Source organism: Dipodomys ordii, unplaced genomic scaffold, assembly GCF_000151885.1.
Source record: "Dipodomys ordii isolate 6190 unplaced genomic scaffold, Dord_2.0 Scaffold1, whole genome shotgun sequence".
Taxonomy (NCBI): Eukaryota; Metazoa; Chordata; class Mammalia; order Rodentia; family Heteromyidae; genus Dipodomys; species Dipodomys ordii.
Window position 1 is genome coordinate 41,444,528 of NW_012267217.1, and position 24,046 is coordinate 41,468,573.

Here is a 24,046-nt window from a genome sequence, read left to right on the forward strand (position 1 = left end):
TTAGATATTTAAAAATAATTTCAACTCTGTACATAACCTTTATAACAACAATTAAAAAGTTAAAAAAGAATTTTAGCACCATAATCTCATTCTCTTGAAATTTGTCAATATTGTCCAGAGAGCAAAGTTCTTTAAAAGGTTATCTGCCTACTTGTAAATTTCCAAGAGTTCTTTGTGTTTATACATCAGCAACATTGGGAGAAAAAGTCCTTTGCCATTTACTAAAATGATCTTAGATTACCCTTTACCTTGACATGTGTCTATTCATCTCTCATGTACTTGTTGGAAAAAAATACAACTCTGTGGTTGGAATGAGACTACAATCCCTATTGGATGATAGTCACATTTGAATTTTCCAAAATGCAATTGGCCAAAAAACTCGTGTGCCTATCATAGCTACCCAGTGCTATTTTTTAAATAACATTAAAACAATTCAGAATATTGAGTGTCTTGTAAGTGTCATATCCTCTCATTGCTGTGAGAATTTATCTATCTGTAATGAAAATTTCAACCCCTTAAGTTCTGTAGAATTTACTTAGGCAAAAAATTAACTAAGCTTATTATAAAGTATACTGGCAGAATTGCCAGGTGTAGTTTTGTTTTATGTACAAAATATCTTATTCATTTTTTTCTTAAAGCCCTTTTGTTTGACTTTTGGTAATTGACAAAATGATTGCATAGGAAACATAATTCTTGCATAAAGCAAGCTGCTCACAACATAGACTAATTACACATTTGGGGAAAAGGCAAAGAAATCCGGCCTTGTTCACACGGAGCCAAGAGCATAGCACTTAATGAAATGAGGGCTATAAAAGGTTTGGCATGAATTCTTTCAGGTCTAACCTGGGTTTGGGGGAAATTGGACATTGGCCCTGTGGACTAGTAAATTCCCCAGGCTTTGAAAGGCATGTATGATCAAACACTGCATTGCAATACAAGACAGCTGTAATTGTAGAGATGGGTCTATTTGGAACACTCTTAAGCTAATAACATCGGTGACTCCCTGGTTATCTATCTTCCTGCCTGTCTTTCTTCCTCTTGCAATGAATAATTTCTTTAGATATTTGTTTTATAAAGATGGTTGGTACATCTATTCTTGTGAGTCCCTGTGGATTCTTCTTTTGCCTCTTTCCCATTCTTGAACTTCATCCCTGCCTTTCTAGATGGCAGTGCAGTTGAACAGAAAGTTCCTCCAACGCTTTTTGATAATGCTTTTGCCAATTAGGGTCTATATAGACTGGCCAATTAACAGAATGGTTTTTAATGCAGAGCAAGTGTTTGGTAAAATAAATTACTGAATGACTATGTTTTGCAAAGAATGGCATGTGTCCTTCATTCCAAAATAGGCCAATCTCATCTCTGAATTCTATCTATTGTAAGTTACTCACTATGTTTGGGAATAGAAATAGCATTACAGAGGATAATGTAGAGGTATGAGAATGTAGAGATAGGAAGAGAACTGCAGGAAAGGAGCTTAATATTTTATTCTTTACTTTTATATTTCTTTTGTCTTTATTTAAGAAAATAATGCCTATACATACGCAATTGCAGTCATTTTCAAATGAAAACTTTGATACTTTATTAAGTTATGGAATAAACTGAATAAACTATAACTAGACTTTAAAAAACAGTAGAGAGTACAATAACATAGAAAGCACCAGAATAAATGTAGATCACTATTATTTTAGGAAAGTTTTTATTGTGTCTGTGTTTATTTATCTGTATATATATATATATATATATATATATATATAAAACACATAAATGTAGATTTATGGATAAATGGATGGGTATGGGTAGAAATAAAGAAAAGGAAGGAAGGAGAAAAGAAGGGAGGGAAGGAAGGAGGGAATAGTTTGGTGTAGAATAACAGTGTTTCTGAAACTTTGTGAAATGTACTATGAGAATTACCATTGTTATGTTTGCTCCTAATCTGAGTCACTAGATGCAATTTAAAACTGTGACCAATTGTTTCTCAAAAATTAGTTAACATCTTGGCTCTATAATTTATTATTTGATCTTGGATATAGGAGAGATTATCTCTCCCTGGAACCAGAATTAAGATACACAAAGAGAAATCAGTGTAGGTTCTTTTTTTGAGGTTAAAATTTATTATAATTATTTATTTTTCAAGACACTTGATGAGTTGTACATAGTATCACTTTAGACTTTAGCTGAGTATGCCTATTTTCTTTTAAAAATATTTGTTATTATCTTTAAGTAGTTGTGCACATGAGTTGCTACTCAACAAAACAGTTTATGAATGCAGTGCATCCTGACCAATGTCACCTCTGTCATTATTCATTTCTTTCATTCCCTATAACCTATTAACTTTAGCCTTAAGAATCATTATTCCTAACCAGGTTTTAGTGGCTCACAATTGTAATCCTAGCTATTCAGGAGGCTGGCAGATAAGAATCATGATTCAAAGCTTTCCCAGTCAGACAAATCTGAGAGACTTTTATCTACAGCTTAACAGCCAAAAGCCAAAAGTAAAGATGTGGTAGAGTGCCATACTTGAGCAGAAAATAAGCAATAATAATAACAATGATGATCCCTATAATATGTTATGCTTTCATAACTATTTTAATGTAAGATTAATTTATATAAATGCTTTATTGAAATTTTCAGTCAAATGTGGGACAGCAATATATTTATTTATACATCTGTATAGAATTCCCATAGATACATGTTCACAGATGCATATCTATAGATACACAGAAGCACATATATCAGTTTATTCATTCAGAAATTTTTATTCATTGCTTATTTGGGGTCTAATACTGTTTTAGCTACTAGGGTATATTGGGAGGAAAACAATATAAACATCCCTGCATTCAAGAAACAGTAGAAAAAAAGAAGCAAATATGAAATAAGTGATAGAAGTCATGAGGGAAAACAAAGCATGATACTGACAACAAAATAATAGACATAGGCAGCCCAGTATGGGGGCGGGGGGGTGTTAAAAACTTTTATTTACATTTTATTATCTTTAGGTGATTGTACCAGGAGGTTTCAATTCAACATATCAGTTTATGAGTACAATGTATCTTGATCGATGGTCAATGTCAATTTTAAATGGGATGGAGGGAGACCTTGTTGGATTCAAGGAAGTTAAAGAATGTGGGAGCAAAAATGAAGAGCGGGAGTATTCAAAGCAGGAAGAAGAAACAACTAAAGCTTTGGTGGAGCTGCTGTGAGTTACATAGAAGGACACAAAGATGGGCAGTGTGGCCTGTGCAGGGCCACATAGTGGAGATGTGGCCAGAGAGGAAAGGGAGGGGACTCAGCTTAAGAATTTTGTAGAACACTGTAACAACTTTTTAATCTAAATGAGGTGAAAAGTCCTAGACCTTCTTGTATAGTTTTTATTTTAATTATTTTATTATTTTATTATTTTAATAGGAGCACTCTAGCCTCTATGTCTAACAATAGTCAAAAGAGCAGAAAAATAGAAGCAAGAAATATGGAGGATGTGAGGTTTACAAACAGTACCAGGTGAGAAGCTGTGGTGGAGATGGGAAGAACCAGTGGGACTCTAGGTGTATCCTGAGATACAAGATACATATTGTCTAAGGACACTGAACATTATTAAAATAAAATAATATTGATAATTTAAAACAACATTGAAAATTTAAATAATAGTATATCTAGGATATAAAAGCATCCATAGTGACAGTGACATAGTATGTGTGTTGGTGTGTGTGTGTACGCATGCCACCATAGTAATGTATTTGCCATCTCCATATAGTAATACAATAATGTACCTTCATAAATTCCTCTAAAGAACATTTACTCTTTGTAATGACTGAGGTTGTTTGGAAACACAAAAAGTATGTTTGGAATATATGTATAAAATATTTGTTGCATAAATGAAATTCACTATACATGGAAACATTTTTTATCATCCTTCCTACTCTGTTAATCTTACAAGGATCAAAATTCTGCCAGTGGAAAATTAGTTCCCATATAGCTCTAAACATGACTGAATACATTATTCTCCAGTAGTATGCTTTTTCCAACTTGATATTGGTCATGAACCTACAAATGCAGTAGAAATGCACTCAGAAGCTGCTAACATACTTCTGTGGACCTGGAATCTGTTGAATTTGGCTGCATTTGTTAACTGTTTCATTCATGGATAGATAGATAGATAGATAGATAGATAGATAGATAGATAGATAGATAGATAGATAGATAGATAGATAGATAGATAGATTTGTTATTGTAAAGCTGATGTATAGAGGGGATACAGCTATATAAGTCATTGATTCTAGGTAGAATTTCTTTCTTGGGGGTGATTTTAAGCAGCAGTTAAATTTGATGATTTCTGAAGTACTTTTATTTGTCAGACAGCTTCTGAATCATGATTCAAAGTGTACCCAGCCAGACAAATCTGAGAATCTCTATCTAAACAGCAAAAAGCCAATCTGGAGGTGGGAAGCACTACTGATATCTAATGTGTGGTAGCCAAGGGTTTTTTCATACACAATACATAGGACAGTCTTCTATTGTTAAGTATAATCAGACCCAAATGTCAGTAGTCAGAAGGGTGAGGAAACCTTGATCCACGCGGATCCTGTAGGTGCTATGTACGCTGTGGGCATTAGACCTAGACATATGCACTCTGGGCATTTGACCATCTGTTCTGGAGGTATCTCTAAGAATCATGAAGACTTTGGATCTAGAGGCATGGCTTCTAGGGAAAGACTACAAAATAACAAAGATAGATAGATAGATAGATAGATAGATAGATAGATAGATAGATAGATAGATAGATAGATAGATAGATAGATAGATAGATAGATGGATGGATGGATGGATAGATAGATTTTTTTGTTACACCTATATCAGCTTAATTTCTTTGGATTTTTTTAATGGTTTGGATATTCCTGACATTGTAGAAAGAAGTTTTGTGTGAGAAACATGAATTCAGGGAGGGTCTGAACTATTTCTGTCCTTCTCATCACTTATCACTGTCAATGTACTGTTTTCTACCTCTTGTAGAATGTTGTCTGACAAGATTTGAGTTGAATTCTCATAGTTGGTAGTTGAACCAAGATTATGGGAAGGAAGCATTCAGCATATTGATTTTTTTATACATCAGGTAAGAAGACATTTATGTCTAGGAGAGGAAATGGCTATGTTTAACTATTGTAATGGCTTCCTTCACCAGTGGGAATTTTGCTGTTTATTAGAGACCACTAATTATGACCTTAGTCTGTGACAGCATTAGAAATTTATAAAGTGTAATTGTCACTGGTGGAGAATATAAATTGCATGTCATCTGACTGTGATTTATGAATCTGTCTTGGGATTTCTTGTGCCTAGGTCATGTTCTGGTAGGCCACAGAAGTTGAGCTGCAAGGATGAAGTAAGGGACAGTAGTTATATGCATGACAAAGGTGAAGCAAAAATGTATAGTGGCAAGTGTTGGTGACTCACATCTATAATCTTAGCTACTTAGGAGGCTGAGATCTGAGGATCATGGTTCAAAATCCAGCCTGTGTAAGAAAGTCTATAAGACTCTTATCTCCAATTAACTACCAAAAAAAGGCAGAAATGGAGCTGCAGTTCAAGTGGTAGAGCACTAGCCATGAGCACAAAACTTAAGGAACAGCACCCAGGCCCCAAGTTCAAGTATATGAACTGGCACAACAAATAGAAATAAAATTAAATAAATAACCACAAAAAATGAAACCATGAAGAGTATGTGCCAGAAGTCTATTGTACTACATTGTTATTATATTTAATATCAGTGTGTTACATTGTTAAACTCATATTCAATCAATTTAAGTGATCTTACTGTAAACAAATAGGGCTTCAAGCTAGTACAGTTGTTAGACTAATTTAGCCATTTTCCTAAATATGCATATTTAAAAATTATATGTTTAGGGCTGGGAAGTTGGCTCAGTGGTAGAGCGCTTGCCTTGCATGACTGAGGCCCTGGATTCGATTCCTCAGCACTATATAAGAAAAAAGAAAAAAGCCGGAAGTGGTGCTGTGGCTCGAGTGGTGGAGTTCTAGCCTTGAGCTGAAGGGCTGAGGGACAGTGCCCAGGCCCAGAGTTCAGGTCCCACGACCGGACCCAAAAAAAATTATATGTTTATAGTATATCATATACATATACACAATTTTGGTCTCAAGCTCAGAGAGACAAATGGCACATGTTCTCTCTGATATGTGAAATTTAGATCTAAAATGCACTGGGATATAACAAATTATATAGGATTCTAGATACTCATATACAGTGAGACCAAAGAAAATACTTTTAAGAGAAAAACAGAAAAATTATATGAAGTAATATACATACTGGAACAAACTCCAAGATATGGGAAAAAAGGAATGCTTTTATTTTTTAATTAAGCAATAAATTTTAGTTTTGATTATTCTGTCTTCTTTACCTCATGTATGGTGTATTCACATGTATATCTTTGGAGGGTGTGGGGGAGAGCACAGAACTCAAGAGAGGAAGTGTGAAGAGTGCAGTGGTAGAGCTAATAGATACTGATAAAAGTGAACTATACAACTCATGTGTGGAGATGGGAGGGAGGGACTAGAGAGAGAAGGAACAGAAGACACTGTCTGAAAGGAAATGTACTCATTACCTGACTCAAGTAATGGTAATCCCTCTGTACCTTACCTCTATAATAACAATAATGTAAATTAATTAAAAAATAAACTTTGAACAGATAATCAACATAACTCACATACATTACCCATAGACAATGTGCCACCTTAAATTTCAGTGCTTTTGATAAAATAGGTATACAATAATTATTAATATAGAAATATGGAGGACCACTCAGGACCCTACAATGAGTCTCAAACAGAAACTACAAAACTCCACAGAGCTCCAGCCTGGACAAGACTTGTAGGATGTGAGCATGGTATTTATGCACTGTGCACTTCAGTTTTCTCATCTGTTAAATGGGATTATAGCAAACATTACAGGGTCGTTATGAAGAGTAATTATATTGTCATATGTGAAGCACTTCAAGTGGAACCACTCAATCACTTGTAGGCCCTTAATTTATTATTTTGTTGTTTTCTCTTCTACTCAAATACATCAGGAACTGAAGTTTCAATTGCACACATAAAGTTAAGGTTGACTACATAAGTAAAGATTAAAACAAAGAAGAAAAATAACCATATGCCATCTGATCTGTGTTTCAGTATTACACTTAGGTAATTAATGAAAGATTTGAGTGCAAAATTTATTAGTTGTGAAACAAAGTTACCAAAAGAAAACTAATGTGATCACAATAAAAGAAGTCTAAAGTATAGTCATATGCCCCCAAACAGTGTTTCTGTCAGCAATAGACAATGTATTCGATGGTGGTCTGTAAGATTTTCTTGTGGACATCATCATCACCATCACCATCATCATCATCATATTAGCTTGTGTGAGTAGATTCTGCTGTTCACTAAGACAAAGTTACCTAGCCTAGAAGAGCTCTACTCAGAAAAGTTCCTCACCCCCGAGGACTACAGGATGGCAAATTCAAAGTAAAATCAGTCCTTATCACTGTTTCTGTTAGATAATAGCCAGAGAAGCTTTCAGCAGTTTACTTCTTTAAAAACTCACTAACCCATTGGCAGAAAAGTTGTCCTTTACACTTCAATTCAGTGGAGCTTTATTACGCTGAAATGAACTGAGTTGCAGAGACACCTGGGAGCATAAATGACTGAGAAATGTTATGGATGCTAGATTGAGTATATTGAAAGACAAAGATGAAAGCTAATTGTTTACCTTCAGTGCTAAACTGGCATTCCAATGGAAAAAGAGAAAAAGGGTACTCTGAATCAAGTGATAAAATTTATTTCTTAGATAATATAATGACTTATTTAAAAGAGTTAACCTGTAATGGGTTTATTAAATTAAGCTATAAAGTTTCATTTCGTTGAACAACCTATTGTCAAAATCTACTGCTAACTTCATTTACAACCAAATTAAATGAAGAAACTATTTCTTCAAAGTTGAATGTGAGTGCTTGCTGTTTTGTTAGAAGTTGAAAATGGCATGTCAATAGATCTGGCTAGGATCAGACCCCTTAAGCCTGTTTTAATTATGGGTTCTTTGCTGCTTCTATGTTATAGTAATTCATGACTGACATTCAGACATTCATAGTAATTTTTTGCCTATGTAATTTTTACATAAGGGTCTCCTCAAAATGACCTTAAGATGAAAGTCTCTAGGCATAATTATAGAGAGGAAAGAACTCCTGGCCTAGAATGAGTTGATAGGTTCCAGGAACATCTCATTTTCAAATTCTCCACTGAAGCACTGTGGCAGTCTCTCCTTTCTACAGACTTGAGAAGGTGCAGGAGGGGTGGGCGCCAACATGATCACGTACACGGCACGTGTCCGTTCCCACTACTGTGTATCTGATAAACCACACACTTCTCCTTGGAGACCTGAACCCTCAATCTGCCTTTGCCACCAGACTTTCTTGAGAATTGTTTGCCTGTGGCTAGATATCATGTATCAAAGAGGACATGAATATTTACTATGCATTATTACTTTTGTGAAGGTAAAAACTGATTGACAGCAGGTTCTACTTTCCATAGATGCAGGTTTAAATCATGAGCTTTGATAAAGTGAAGCTAAATTCAGAGAGATTTATTAAAACTAAACTTGCTGTGATTGTGTGTTATGTGTTGAGGTATACTGGTACTAGGGCTTGAACTCAGGGCCTGGGCTCTATCCCTTAGCTTTTTCACCTGAGACTGACATTCTACCACTTGAGGCCACAACTCCACTCCCAGACTTTGCATAGTTAATTGGAGACTGAGTATCAGACTTTGTCATCTGGGATTGTTTTGAACTACAATCCTTAGATCTTATCCGCCTAAATAGCAATGATAATGGGTGTAAACCACTGGCACTCCGCTATCTTTCTGGAATTTTAAAATGACATTTTTCTCCAGTATTTTGTGCCCTATCAATAATTCTTACCAACAATATTGCTTCCACAGTAAATGATATGTCTTACATTATATAAGCAAACTTTATTTTTTATGTTTTTTAATTGTAAAAATACTATACAGAAGGTTACAGCTACATGAGTAAGGTCATAAGTACATTTCCTATCTAGCATTGTTACCTCCTCCTTTGTTTTTTCCCTACCATCCCTTCCCTTCCCACCCTCACCAACTCCGCCCTCCCCCACTCCAAGTTGTAAAGTTCATTTTCAACATATTGTCTTATTGTCTTGTACATCTCAGTGTTACAATGGGGGATCAACCTGTATCTTTATTTCAGCATTTTGTTTTTTCCCTTCCCCTCTCAAATTATAAAAATATATATACAAGATACAGGGCACTGACATCAAAAACAGTGAAAACAGGGGTCACACCATGGGGGAAGAACATACAAAAGAAACAAAAAAAAATCACATAGCACATTATAAATACGTTAGAAACAATAGCAAGAAAGAAAAAAAACCAGTTGTGTTCCTATCTTGGGGTTCATTTCACTCAACATCATCTTATATGGTCATATGTGCATAGCTTTTGACCTTTTCTGCTTGTCCTAGACGTATACTAGTTATTGCAAATTAGGAAACCATGGGACCTATGTTTCACTTAATATAATTTTTTCCAAGTCTTTCCATTTCCTTACAAATGGGCAATGTCATTCTTTCTGATGGAGGCATAGAATATATATATATATATATATATATATTACATTTTCTTGATACATTCATCTACTGAGGGGCATCTAGGTTGGTTCCATATCTTAGCTATTGTGAATAATGCTGCAATAAACATAGTTGTGCTGGTAGCCTTATTATGATCTTGTTTGTGATCATTTGGGTCAAAATTGGATTGCTGGGTCATAGGGGAGCTCTATGTGGAGCCTTTTGAGGAGCCTCCATTCTACTTTCCAAAGTGGCTGAACAAGTTTACAGTGCAGTAGCATTCCCTTTTAGCCACATCCCCTCCAGCATCTGTTGTTATTAGATTTCTTCATTATAGCCATTCTAAGTAGGGTGAGATGGAATCTCAGTGATGTTTTGATTTACATTTCTTTTATGGCTAGAGAAGTTGAGGATTTTTTTCATGTGTCTATTGGCCATTTTTAGTTCCTCTTCAGAGAAGTTTCTCTTTAAGTCTTTAGCCCACTTATTTTATCAGGCCATTGTTTCTTTGAGGATTTGTTGTTGGGGGATTTAATTTTTTGAGTTCTAAGAATGTTTTAGATATGAGACCCTTGTTAGTTGTATGGCTAATGAAGATCTTCTCCCAGTCTGTGGGCTTTCTATTGATCTTGCTTGCTATGTCCTTTGCCATGCAGAATTTCTGCAGCTTCATGCAATCCCATTTATCCAACCTTTCTTTGATTTGTTGTGTTTCTGGGTCTCTATTAAGAAATTTTTGGCCTGTGCTAAGGAGCCCTAGAGTTTCTCCCAATCCTCCCTGTAATGTTTTCGGGGTGTCTTAAGCAAACTATTTCTAGTCACTGTTTCTTCATTTGCAGACAAACATTATCTCTAAGATAGCTTCTGATATCAGACATTCTCTAAGTCTAATGTTCAGCCTCTTATTTTTTTAAAAAATTTTATTTTATTTTATTTGTGAACATACTGTACAGAGGGTTGTTCAGCCTCTTTTGTCTGCTGTATCTCCAGATGCTTATATAATGTTTCAAGTGATACCATCCCCTGAGAGCTCCCCTGCTTCATGGATGTGGGTGGCCTCTCCCAGGAAGAAGAGACCGTTCTACATCTGCTAGGAGCAGGCTAACAGCTGCTATAGGCCCAACCATTCTATCCTGCTGTCTGTGTTTGATCATCTGAGGATATAAACGGTGAATTTGCTTTCTTTCCTTCACTCAGTTCATGTGCATTTCTTCCCACAGAAAGGAGAACCTGACTGCTATGCACTCTCCCTGGAGACAAGTGAGCAACTTACCTTTGAGATCCCCCTGAATGATTCAGGCTCTGCTGGCCTAGGAGTGAGTTTGAAAGGGAACAAATCCCGAGAGACTGGCACAGACCTGGGGATTTTTATTAAATCCATCATCCATGGAGGCGCAGCCTTCAAGGTGAGTAGGCATGTTCTCACAAGCCCAAGAGAGGGCTCTTGGGATTGGGACTGCTGTGCCACACATGGTTCCAGATGGAGAAGATTTCTGTAGGCCCGAGCCCACTGAAGCTCTCCTGGCAGGTGCAGGAAATATGTGGGCGAACAGATCTAAGGGTCAGGTTTCAGTTTTCATGTCAGGATGGGCTTTTATTTCCTAGAGATAGTTCTACAAGCTCATCATGATTAACATTTGTTTTTGCATCTTTTGTTTTTATTACTCCACTAAGATTTTCTCTCAATCTGTAAGAGTTGAGCCTGAAAATTCACAAACAGAAAAAGAAATGTAAAACACAAATTGACATTATAGGCCACTTTGTGGGAAAATTTGCTTTAAGAATGAAAGCCCATAATGACTGTAGTGTAAATTGGAGGTCATTTGTCATATTTTATACACTTGAAGATAACCATATAGCCACAATGCATATTTGCTATTTTGCACTTCGAGCAGTATATCTATTTCCAGGAAAAGGGAATCGTGAGCCTACCCTTTCACAATGGAGTAAGCCAGATGAATGTAATTATTAACATAAGTTAATGGGATGTGTGTGTGTTCAAGTCCAGCTTCATCATTTGTTACCTATGTGACACCATGACCATTTTCTCATCTGCAAAAAGTAATACTTGCTTCATAGGAGCCTAATTTTTAAATAATACAATGTGGCAAAAGGAAGAGGGAAATATGTTTGTACCCCATTCTTAAAATTATCCAAGTAGGGGCTGGAAAGGTGGCTCAGTGATAGAGTGCTTGGCTTGCATGCATGAGGCCATGGGTTCGATTCATCAACACCATATAAGCAGAAAAAGCCGGAAGTGGTGCTGTGGCTCAAGTGGTAGAGCACTTGCCTTGAAATGAAGAGCTGAGGGACAGCACCCAGGTCCAGAGTGCAGGCCCCACGACCATCAAAAAATAAAATGAAATAATCTGAGTATTGATATTGTCTGCCCTTTCCTAAGTCCAGGCCCTGAAGTCCTACTTAGACTTTACAGGAATACCATGGGCTTGGTTGAAGTCTTTGTCTTCTCTTAAACTTACCACTGTTTTTCAACCTAGACATTGAGTTAATATCTTGCTTTTAGAAAATGAGAGGAATGCAATGTGGATAGACCATCCTTCAGTCTACTCCATGGGTCAGTTAACGTTTTTCACATAGGTTGTAAAAATGAGGTAATCTATATCCACACTCATTTTTCCCCATGGCTCTTGCCACTCCTGGTGGTGGTGCTGGCTCTGATTCAGGCTGCTTGGTGTCATTATCACATTGTAGGTATACATGCTCGTCACCAAGCTAAGTACTTCATCTGGGTTTTCTAATTTTGTTTTTCATATTTGTGTCATTTAATCAAAGGAGAAATTGCACATGACATCAACACAACTTCTACAGAAGTCAGAAACCAAGGAATTGTTTTATATGAAATTGGACTCCAGAGCCTGTGTTCCAACATTGCTGTGCACCAAGGGCTCTTTTATACTATCATCCATCATGCTCCTAGCGAGCAGAGCCTTTTGCCCCAGAATGGTCTTGTATCATGTTTGCCCTCCTTAGCTACACCAACTAAACACACCATATTTGAGGATGAATCTTCAGTCTTATTTGTGGATACAGACTTGATAATATTCTTCTTATTCCCAATGACAAGTCTATTTGCAGAATTTACTCCAAGTAAAATTGAAACTGAGATGACTTTTGGAAATTAAAAGCAAATATCTTTGCCTTTTTATGAGCAATAACTTAAGCTCCAGCAGATATTGGCGAGGGGCTAAATATGTATATCTATGTTTATGTAAGTGAGTGTCTCCTTACCTAAGCAGTTTCTAATGGTCCTGTTTCTTGCAGAAAGATTTCACTTTCCATTTATGTAAATTTCTTTCCTGACACTACTATGCTGAGTCAGACAATCACACCATTAAAAACCACTGGACAGCATATTTATAGCTGATCTTAAACAGTAAGAAGCATCAATCATGAATTTAGCCTTGTTGTGAATGTTTAGTATCCATTTGTCTTGTTTACCTTTTGCAGTGCAAAGGATAGAGGCCTAAGTTTTCCTCACAAGAAAACTGTTTATGTTTGGGTGTAGGGGAGGAGGTATAGGAGGGGTGACTGTCTTTCTTAGAGTTCAATAATCCACTGTTAACTCCTTAGAAAATTGCCACCTGTTCTATGATTCTGGATGATGTGTTACAAAAATTGTTTTGAGACTTTGTTCCTGTCCCTGTTGAGGAGATACAAATGTAACAGAGTGCAATACCCCCAGGGCTCAGGGGAGATAAGCCTTGGGAACATGCACCTTACCATCTGGCCCTAGTTTTTACCCAATATCAACAAAATAATCTTTCTACCAGAGCACAATTTTTTTTTCTCCTAACCTTTCATACCACTAATTGGTTCTCAAGGTGTTTTCCCTTAAGGGAAAGTGGATTGTTGAACACTAAACTACTTTGAAAAGTATGACCAAATTCTTCCTGTGGAGTCAGCGTGGTATATTCTTCTGGGGCTCCCAGTGGTACAAGCACAAGTAGGCTACCCTCCAGATATAAAACCCCCAAATGTCCTGAGTCTCACTGAGTGCCTGTCTTCCTTTCCTGCTTCTATCACAGGCCACTGCTTTCTGTCATTTCATCCTTATTTGAGTTATAACTAATGGAGATGGGGATTTTTATTTATAATTAAGAACTTCCAGGTGCTCTAGGTTCCCTTAGACACAACGGAGATCCTGACCTATTCTACAGGAAAATTGAACTAATTTTTATTAGAATTAGGCAAATGCTTAATATCTCTTAATATTTGACTTTCAGGTTGCATATGAAGAATGAGTACCCATAAACTTGCTTATATTTGTCATGCAATTTTAAACAGATATGACTCTTTGTGGACAGCTGTGAACTATCTGTGTGCCAGGCCATTTCAGGGACCAAGCATCATGACCATGAAAAACATAGTGCTCCTTTTCTTGGACTAAGGATGAGAATATGCTCACATAGTCACATCTGTTATGTACTTCTAGTTCTACTTACCTAAAATGGCCTCTAGAAACAAAATACATCAGATACATGTGTTAATTTTTCCACAGTGGAGAGCTATGACTGGATTGAAGTTTACATGTCCTTGAGGATGGTTTTCTAAAATTTCACTTTTTGTGAAATGTGGTATTGTTGCTATTATATAAGAAAGAATTACTGTCTTCGTTCTGGTTAGGAAATTTCTTGAGAAAATATTACCCTTTCCTAGGTCCTTGTATTCGCACAAAAGTAACACAAATAAAGTCTCTGTGGACACTTTGAAGATCTTAGAATCTTTTATATTCATTTGATAAGCAGTTTGAATTCTTAAGTTCAGTGGTTTCTCTTTGTTTTGACTTATTGAGCTGACTTAGCAAAAATCATTTTATATGTATTGCTTGTTCTCATTTAAACTGCTTATTTTCCTAGATAAATCACTATTAAAAAACTAATAAGGCAGGAATAGTGATTTTAAATACTTAATTAAAAAAATTAATCCCCAACTTTAAGCTTTAAGTATTATAAAAGCATACAAAGAATAAAAATCCCAAGGTGCTTGGTATGCTAGCTCTAGGAGACATTTTGTATTCAAAAATACTGATTATAGGAGTAAAATGTATCTTATTGAAACCCTGAGATAATAAGATAAAAATTAAAGTTTGAAGAAAGTTTTTGCTAAGGGGAGACAATGTCACATATCAGGTAGATAGATTATTCAAGGACTCAGAAAGAGTGAATTTAAGAATGTTCTGTAAAAAATTAATTAACCCTGTTTGTGCTTAATAAATACTACTTGATGATGATGAAATTAAATGAAAAAAATTCCTGCTATGGCTAATTGCAAATGTATGCACTAAGAATATGAAATAGACATGATTTAAGCTATTTCATTCTTGTTTGCTTAGGAAATTTGGGATGATTCTTCTGAAAGATGCAGGTTTTCATAATTTATACTATTTAGCAGTAGATAAAAATAATTTTAACAAATACAGGAATTCTCAATATTTTAAATTATGGAACTGAATTGGAGTGGGGGGAATACTCCTAGCTATAACATCTCCAAGAACAAGTCAGCTGATCGTGAATCTCGTGTTTTGTATTAGGGAGCATTTAACAGCATCCAAAACGCTGAACAGGAGTCTGGTTAGAGTTCCCAGTGTGAGCAATTTCCACCTCCATCTCTGCCACTATCTATAAATCATATGGTGTATCTATAATTAATGACTCTAGAAGAAGATAAAAGGGACAGCTTTTTAAGGAACACTAATGTTAAATGATTTCTTCAATTCTCCATTTTTCTTAAAATTGATAATGTTTTCTACTGATAGAGGAACTCTGAGGGTCTTAGCTGGTAGTCCAGTCTTCCATCAGAGGGAAAAGCTTGAATGATGCTAACAGCTTAGTTTGTGAATGGAGCCATTGCAAATCCTTACCTGTAAGAAGCCAAACATATTTCATTCCCAACCACAAAAATGTGATAGATTTTATAAGCAACTAAAAGTGGGAACTTTTTCTAGAAATTTATAATCACCCTGTAAAAATGTTACCTTTACAAAAAAGAAATCTAAATTAAATATAAGAAATATACAAATTTAATCAATTTCATTTTTATAAAAAATTTTCATTTTTATGAAAAGTCAATTTGTACAATTGGACTTATCATTTATGAATTTGTACAGTAGGAACAACTTTATAAAAATCCACTATTTCACTCACCAGGTACCAGTGGCTCATGCCTGTAATCCTTGCTCCTCAGGAGGCTGAGTCTAAGAATCACAGTCCAAAACCAGCCCAGGCAGAAAAGTCTGAGAATATTATCTCCAGTAAACTACCAAAAAGAAGAATCTGGAAGCTAAGCTCTGGCTCAAGTAATAGAGCCTTTGAATAAAAAGAAGCTCAGGGATAGCACCCAGACCCTGATATCAAGTCCCAGCATGGACATATCACACACACACACACACACACACACACACACACACACACTGCAATATAAGCTTTCATCACTTTTATTTCCATTTTTATCACTTATGCATTTTTATTTCAGATCTAGAAATGCAAATAAATGTATACTGCTATTAGTAAAATTTTGAAACGTATAATTTTGACGTGTATTTTGAGTGTCATAATTGGGCTTGAAAAAATAAGTTCATAACCTTACTGAAAATGATATAGGCCTTCACACTGATATGCTATAGTGACAGTGCCTTTGCTTGAAAATATTAACTGCCTAGTGTAGTTTAGGGGCCCACGTATTAGAGTTTTGGAGTCCATAAAGGTACAACTAATGAAATCAGTGAGAAGAGGGACTCCGTATGAGGCCTTCAGGTCATAGAGGGCGTGCCTGAAAGGGAATATAGCTTCTGGATTCTTCCTCATATTTTGTTTTGCTTCTGGGCTATGAGATGTGTGGTTTTGCTCTACCACACGCTCTAATCTAAATATATTGCCTCATCCTTAGTCTAAAAGCAACAGGGCCAATGATCATAGACTGAAACCTATAGAACTATGAGCCAAAACAAATCTTCCCTCTGTATCTGTTGATTACCTAAGTTGTGTGTTTGTTATAGCAATAGAAAAGCAACATAGTTTTCTGTTAAATTCAATATTCATTTTCTTGTGATGAATGCTTGCATTTTACGTGCTGAATTTACATTATGGCCAAAGTTTTATTCTGGTCATTCTGGTGTGGAATTATTTTTATATTGATTGATTAAGAAATCTAAGTATAGTGTATTAAAAACAAACAAGTAAATAAATGACATAATACATTTTAAAAAGTTGGAAAGTTCTCTGAAATTGGGTAGGCATTCTTGCAGGATATTCCTGACTCATCTATAACACATATGCCTTAACAAGCTTTTATTTTTTAATCTGGTTTTCTAGGCCAAAGTAAATTAAGAGTAGCAAATCAGGAAGGCAATAGGAAGAGATGGAGAGGAAACTAAAATGACAGGAAACAGAAAAAATGTAAAACAAGCACAGAATGTTATTACCACATCATAAGCCATTGAATATTTGTAATGATTTCAAGTCAGGCCTTCTCCTGCTTCCTGCTGAGAAAATTGTAAGGTTCAGTATGGCTACAGTTGCAATATCTTTATGTATGTCTCATATTTTTTTTCAGGAGCTTTAAATGAAAAGAATTACTCTCCAGTTTGAAAGCATTATATCAGAATGGTTTTGATTATGTATGTACTGATACTCTTAAAAAAATCCTTCAGTTACCTTAAAAATGTTTTAACTCACAGATGATAGGCTTCAGTATTGAAGTGTTTTGCTATGTAGAAATGGAATGAGGTTCTTAAGATGATAACTGAGTTAAATAAATAGATTTCAAATTTGATGATGGCTAAATAAATGGAAATAGAGCCAGTCTACAGAGAGTAATCAAGTTTCACTTACAGAGTTATGAAAGGTCTCTGAATATGGGCCAACTCAGATTCATGAATCTCTCATAGGTATGACCTGTAAATTAAATACTTTGTTCATTGTAGATGAAACTTACACCAGGTCCAAAGCATCTAATGGGAAGATTGGTCAAGTGACTCACTTTAACAAGAACTTTTTGAGCCTGTACTGTGAGTTAGACAAAATACAATAGGTTAGAAACAGAAAACTTTAAATTTACTTGTTTTATGGTCTAGGATGCTAATAACATAATAAATTAGATATATAAACAACTCTAATGTGATAAAGGCGTTGACTGACAAATATGAGAGTATCATGGGTGTTATGAGGGACAGTTAATTCTGCTGGAGAGAAAAATGTAAAGGCAAAGCAATGCTGAACCTTGCTGTGAAGGACGAGCAGTTACTCACCGGTGCGCAGGAATGTAAGGAATATTCAGACAAAAGGAAGAATATGGGCACGGGTGCATGTACCAGAATGCAGTGTTGATCTTGGTCAATAGTCCTGTCCTTTGGGAAGCAGGACCCTCTTTGTATAAGAAATGATATTAGGACATATGATGTAAAATAAGCACTAGTGTAAGTGCGTGCTATACCATGAGAATATAGACACCTCTGGTGTTGCCAGCTTCCATTTTTCCTTCTTTATATTAGAAGGTGTACTTTAAAAACATCTTGATTTATTCACCATTGCTCTGGTTAGACTTAAATAATTCAATCTAGACTGCAGTTTTGCTCTAGGTTGATTTGGCTTCTTGTTGTTGCTTTTTAAAAAAAAAATACAATAGGCAGCTGTCCTACAGTGATTTTAGAGTCTTGAAAAGATTTCAGTGACAACTTCCTCTTACTCAGCTACTCCCTTGCCCAGAGTTCCCTTGCTCTAGAGATTGTGTCTGCTCTTTAGCCTGAAGTCAGGCCTTGGGACTTTGGTCCCTGGGTGTTAATAATATCCCAGGAGGCCTTACCAAGGTCCCTGTTAGAACAGTGCATAGGCAGGAGCCAACATGTGGTCATGATTAATCCTCTCAACACCCTAAACTAATGCAGACTGGCCTTGGCCCCAGCCAGCTATCCCTTGAAAGCCCAGACCACTTCCCCATGCTTCTCTCATATTTTGCAGATGCCAGTTTTTTGCCTTGGCTTTCTTACTCTCTCCCCCACTCTATGATCACTAGTAGTGGTGCTTAAGACAAAACATCCAATGAAGGCACATCAAGTCATGAAGTGTCACTGATTTGTGGCAGAGGCAGTTCTCAGCTATCACTGACTGTCAAGGATTAGTTATAAGTTCACAAGATTCCCTGGAAGTCATCCCTGTGTTTCAAGGCAAAGGAAATGTCCTGCAACTTATATGACAGCAACTCACTACAAAGAATTATCTAGCCCAGCTATGCAGCATTGGCGAAACTGTGGTGTTAATATATGCTTTATGGGTCTAAGAACCTAGAAAGGTTAAGGATCAATACCAAAGTGATTGAAAATTCAGACTCCAGAATAATCCAAACCTAGTAGTTTAAATTGGCTCATAGGAACAGATCACAATTCATTTAACCTTTCTGGTGTCAATTTTTTCATTTATAAAATGGGGATAATAGTCTCAAATGCCTAAAGTTGTTACCAGGGTTAATCTCTTATTCTGTGAAAGATTTTTTTCTATTTTTAAATATGATTTTATTGTAAAAATAGTGTACAGAGGGGTTACAGTTACATGAGTAAGGTAATGAGTGTGTATCCTATCGAGTGTTACCTCCTCCTTTGTTTATCCCCTACCATCCCTTCCCTCCTCACCTCCCCAATTCCTCCCTTCCCTCCACCAAGTTATAACCCCTGTTTTTACTGTATTACTGTATTTTATGTCGGTGCCCTGCATCTTGTATATATATTTTTCTAATTTGGGGAGGGGAAGGGAAATAACAAAAGGCTGAAATAAGGATACAGGTTGACCCATTGTAACAATGACATGTACAAGACACTATGTTGAAAACAATCTTTTCCATTCTTTATCTAGAAGTTCATCTGCTTCAGTATCTTTTGAGTCAGTTTCTAGAGAATTATGAAGTTTTGGAGGAGTTACATTGCCTTGTTTTACCCATATGTCTTATATTTCTGTTGGGTGATTTGTGCATCTGTTGGGATGGATAGCTTTTATACTTTTTTTAAAAAATACGTTTTTTTATTGTAAAAATACTGTACAGAGGGGTTACAGTTACATGAGCAAGGTAACAAGCATATTTCCTATCAAGCATTGTTACCTCCTCCTTTGTTTTTCCCCTCCCATCCCTTCCATCCCATGTCCACAACTACCCACCCCCCCACCCCAGCTTAAACTGCAAAGTTGGTTTTTCAACATAGTGTTTTGGACATGTTATTGTTACAATGGGTCAACCTGTATCCCTATTTAAGCATTTTGTTTTTTTCCCTTCCCCTCCCCAAATTAGAGAAGTGTATATACAAGATGCAGGGCACTGACATCAAATACAATGAAAACAGGGGTTATAACTTGGTGGGGGAAGGAAGGAGTCGGCTAGGCAGGGAGGGAAGGGATGGTAGGGGATAAGTGCAATGACTATACAGAGTAGAAACATTTTAAATAATGGCTACTACTATTTTGTATGCCCTTAAACATCTTTAGAACTGTGATTTTAGAAGCATAATAGGTATATGCCCTTACCCTCAGAAATAAGAAGAGCTAGCTGTCAAGTTACTGAGTTTATCTGAGGTAAGTTTTTATATCTGTTGCATAGTGGAGGGTAGTGTTTACAACACAAAGTTATTGGGAAAAATGAATAGGAAAAAAGTATTGGAAACATTTGTACAAGGAATGGCTTATATTAGGTGTTCAGTAGAAGATAGGATATGTAATGCTCCATGACTTCTCTGTCTGGATTTCAAGTAGTGTTCTCTTCAAGAAGACATCTGAGATATATTGCCCTCTCTGGTTTTGAAAGTCTTGTCTCCTTAAAACATTACCCCTGTGGGGTCATTGTTATCTATGAAGACAGACTGGTCTAATTAATAAGATCATTGTTGCCTTAAGGACTTGGACCAATTCTATGCCAACTCTGACCTTAATGGGTGGAGCAAGTCCTAATATATGGACATGCCTTCACTTAATAGGTGTTAGATAAATGGTTCCTTGGCCTCTTTGGGCATTATATTATTCATCCATAAATGGATGACCCCTATGGACCCTTTCAGCTCTAAATTCTGCGATTATATTCTAAATGTTAGGACAACATGGTGTTTACTGGCATCACCCTTAATGAAATTACCCATCATTTGTCTTACAAATAAAAAGTACACACTAAGTGTGTGTGGCTTCTTTATCTCAACCACAACTCTCTAGTGACACGTGATAAATGTGAATGTCTCTGGAAAAAAAATTCTAGCTGCTCTGGGGTGACTTGAATTTTCTTTCCTTTTTTTTTGACCTTCTTATAGTAAGCATATCCTACTTGAATATAATTTTATAAGCTTGAAACTTAGGATGCACTTGAAAATAAAAAATTTTGTTTTAATACCTGTTGATTCCACAAGAAAAAAAAATGTTCTTCTCACATTTTATTTGAGGTCTATCAGTTCACCCTGACCTTGATTTATACTTTAGAGTCAAGGCTCACAATAGGTGGGAATCTCACTCAGCCTTCATTCCCCTCGCTCCCTCTCGATCTTTATCTTGCTGCTTCTTGTCATCATGGATGAAGCATCCCAGACTATGCCTCTACCCACCGGATCTCACTTCCTGTTAGTTACCAGCTTGAGGATCCCAATCCACCTCAGCTTCCTCCTCCTCTTTCACAGCCTTCCAGCCACTCTTCAAGGTTTATAGCACAGTAGTCCTATTTCCATTCATGATTAAATAGAATAATTTCTCCAGTCATGCCTCACTGGACCAGAGCAAAATATTAAAGTTGTTTTGTTTTATTTCATTTTATGGGGCTTTACTCATATTTTTTTCCTTGTGTCCTCACAGAAATGTTGTTAAGAGAAAAGATTTCTATCTTGATCATTAGCCTTTCCTGTAAATCTCATTTCCAGACTTGCTCCAAATTAGGGTAAAAGTTAAGTGAAGTGGGAAAACAAGAGAGACATTAGGGACATTATGCTGTGTCAAAGCAGTCCACTTCAATAATTTGCCTCTGTGAATTTGCACCATTGTCTTGCCTTGCCTTGCCAGGTCAGTTTCACCCTCCAGTGGGCAGGGACCCTTGTGGGTGGCCAACACCCCACCCAGCAGGTGACGGGTATCACAGTCCTGCAAGAGCATTAGCTGTGCAGAACAACAGCAGGCTCCCTCTCTCTCCCTCCCCCTCTCTCTTTCCCCCCTCCCCCTCCCTCGTTCTCCCCTCTCTCCCCCCCCCCCCTCTCTCTCTCTCTCTCCCCCCCCTCCCCCTCTCTCTCTCTCTCTCTCTCTCTCTCTCTCTCTCCTTTCTCCCTGTAATCAGCAGAGGGACTTTCTCTAGCCATCTGCTGTTGTGCTGGTCCAAGTTTATCAGCCTGTCCACAGATTGCTCTCCTAAGGCTGTATGGTTTGTTTCTATTGTTTACTGTATGCTTGATTTTCTCATTTCTCCAGATTTTATTCTGTTAGTTTGAACGTAGGTTTCATATATTTCTCACTACAGAATCCTACATTTGTTCTTCTTTAACTTCTTGTTGTACAACTGTACTCGAGAGCAGGGGTGAAAGGGACCTATAGTCAAGATACTGATGAACCAAGTCCATCGAATCTAAAGTTTGTCTGACTTCTTGTGGTTACCTCGGGCAAGTTGCAATACTGCTCTATTTCATTTTATTTATTTATTTATTTCCTTACTTAGGTAAAATGTTTATACAAACACAAATCGTCTCAAATTCTTGGGTTATGTGAGAATTCCTAGAGACGGTTATTGAAAGAATTCTCTGGAAAGACAAACTGCTGTAAACACCTACTGATATTTCTGTTAAGTGTATTAACAGCAGCAGCCTAATAATATTCCTAATGGTGTCTGTACTAGATGGAATAACTTTCCACATGGGTAGAAAACAGGTAGAGGGTATATCCCCAGTCTACCTGTCAACATGTTAAGTCTCTTTATTCCTAAGCTGCCTAGTTAGCAGATAGGTGTCCCCAGGTTCTCTGCTTAGCAGAAAGGACACCCTAGCTTATTAACTACTGCTGGGAGGGACGTCTGGCTGAAGATGATTAGAGCCTAGAGAAGTGATGAGGACCAGAGTCTGTACCACCTATTCCCATGAAGGGGTTCTTTGTGCTGTGTTGCACACATTGTCCCTTCTAGTTGATGCTGAGGGGGAAAGTACTTATCAGCCAGAGCTTCCCTAGAAATAGCTTGACAAGTCCCTTTGTCACGCTTTTCTGCAGGAAGATATCAAGGCAAATTGGTCCTTCACTATACATCTCTGTGTTCTTTTTGCAGACTAGCAGGCTAGCGACTTATTCTTGTGTTAGAGGAAATTGCATGAGAATTTTTTAAGTGACATTTAATAGAGCTAGCAACAATATCCGGGAGACACATGACTACTGACAAGCCCGCGACTTTGAAACATGATGTTTCTCAGTGCCTGAAAACACAAGCCCTCTCTCATCGGGAGAGATGTGACTACTTCCTCCTCTTCATAAAAACTCTTTCCCTTGAGAGAACATGTTGCCTGCCAAAGAAAATGGCAGAACCAAACTAGCATAGTATGTTTGCCACAAAAAAAGAGTAAAAGACATAATATAAATACAAATGTCTAAGGTTTCTAAAAATATTCCTTCATATGACTCATTATTGTTAGTATTTGTGACTGTTTGATAAGCTCCAGAACCTTTTACTGCCATGGAAAATAAATCATTCTTAATAGCTGAGCTATTTCTCTCTCTCTTTCTCATTTTTATACTTGAACTTTTCTCTCAAACAGCTCCATGTCATCACCATGCTTTTTTGTTTGTTTGTTTATTTTTTTCCTGCTTCACACTGTTTATCTTTCCTCTGCCTTAGGATGGTCGTCTGCGAATGAATGACCAGCTGATTGCAGTTAATGGGGAAGCTCTTCTGGGAAAGTCCAACCATGAGGCTATGGAAACACTTAGACGATCAATGTCCATGGAGGGAAACATACGAGGGATGACCCAGTTGGTGATTCTAAGGCGGCCAGAGAAACAAATGGAGGTGATGCACATCTTGATTTACATAAGCAAATTACCCAAATGGCTACCAGAATGCACTAACTTCCCTGACTCATAGCAATTCTTCAGTTGGGAGATTTTGTCTGAGATGGGTTCTGATAGATATATCAGAACCTGAGGTGATTGCATATTTTAGGTATTACTAGAATATATAAATATATGCATATGAAGTAAGGTATTTATCAAATGTACCAGGCCCATATTTTCCTTTATTATTCCTCCAAAAATTCCTAGAGCTCGAGACTTGTGCATAAACATCTGTATGTACTTGTTAGTTGATATCCTAGTAATGTCCACACCTTACAGAGTTCCTGACCAGACATGTACAATATTTAATTTGAAGATCATTTAATACAGTCAGCACTCTATATTGTCCCT

The 24,046-nt window shown here is 36.7% G+C and overlaps 1 protein-coding gene across 1 annotated transcript in view; it reads left to right on the forward strand.

Annotated features, from left to right (window-relative positions):
- Pard3b (par-3 family cell polarity regulator beta) overlaps window positions 1–24,046 on the forward strand; it is an 853,966-nt gene that overhangs the window by 412,486 nt on the left and 417,434 nt on the right. The window contains exons 11-12 of the mRNA XM_013016080.1: window positions 10,865–11,050; window positions 23,481–23,651. Coding sequence (XP_012871534.1) covers window positions 10,865–11,050; window positions 23,481–23,651 — 357 coding nt within the window. The remainder of the gene's footprint in view (window positions 1–10,864; window positions 11,051–23,480; window positions 23,652–24,046) is intronic.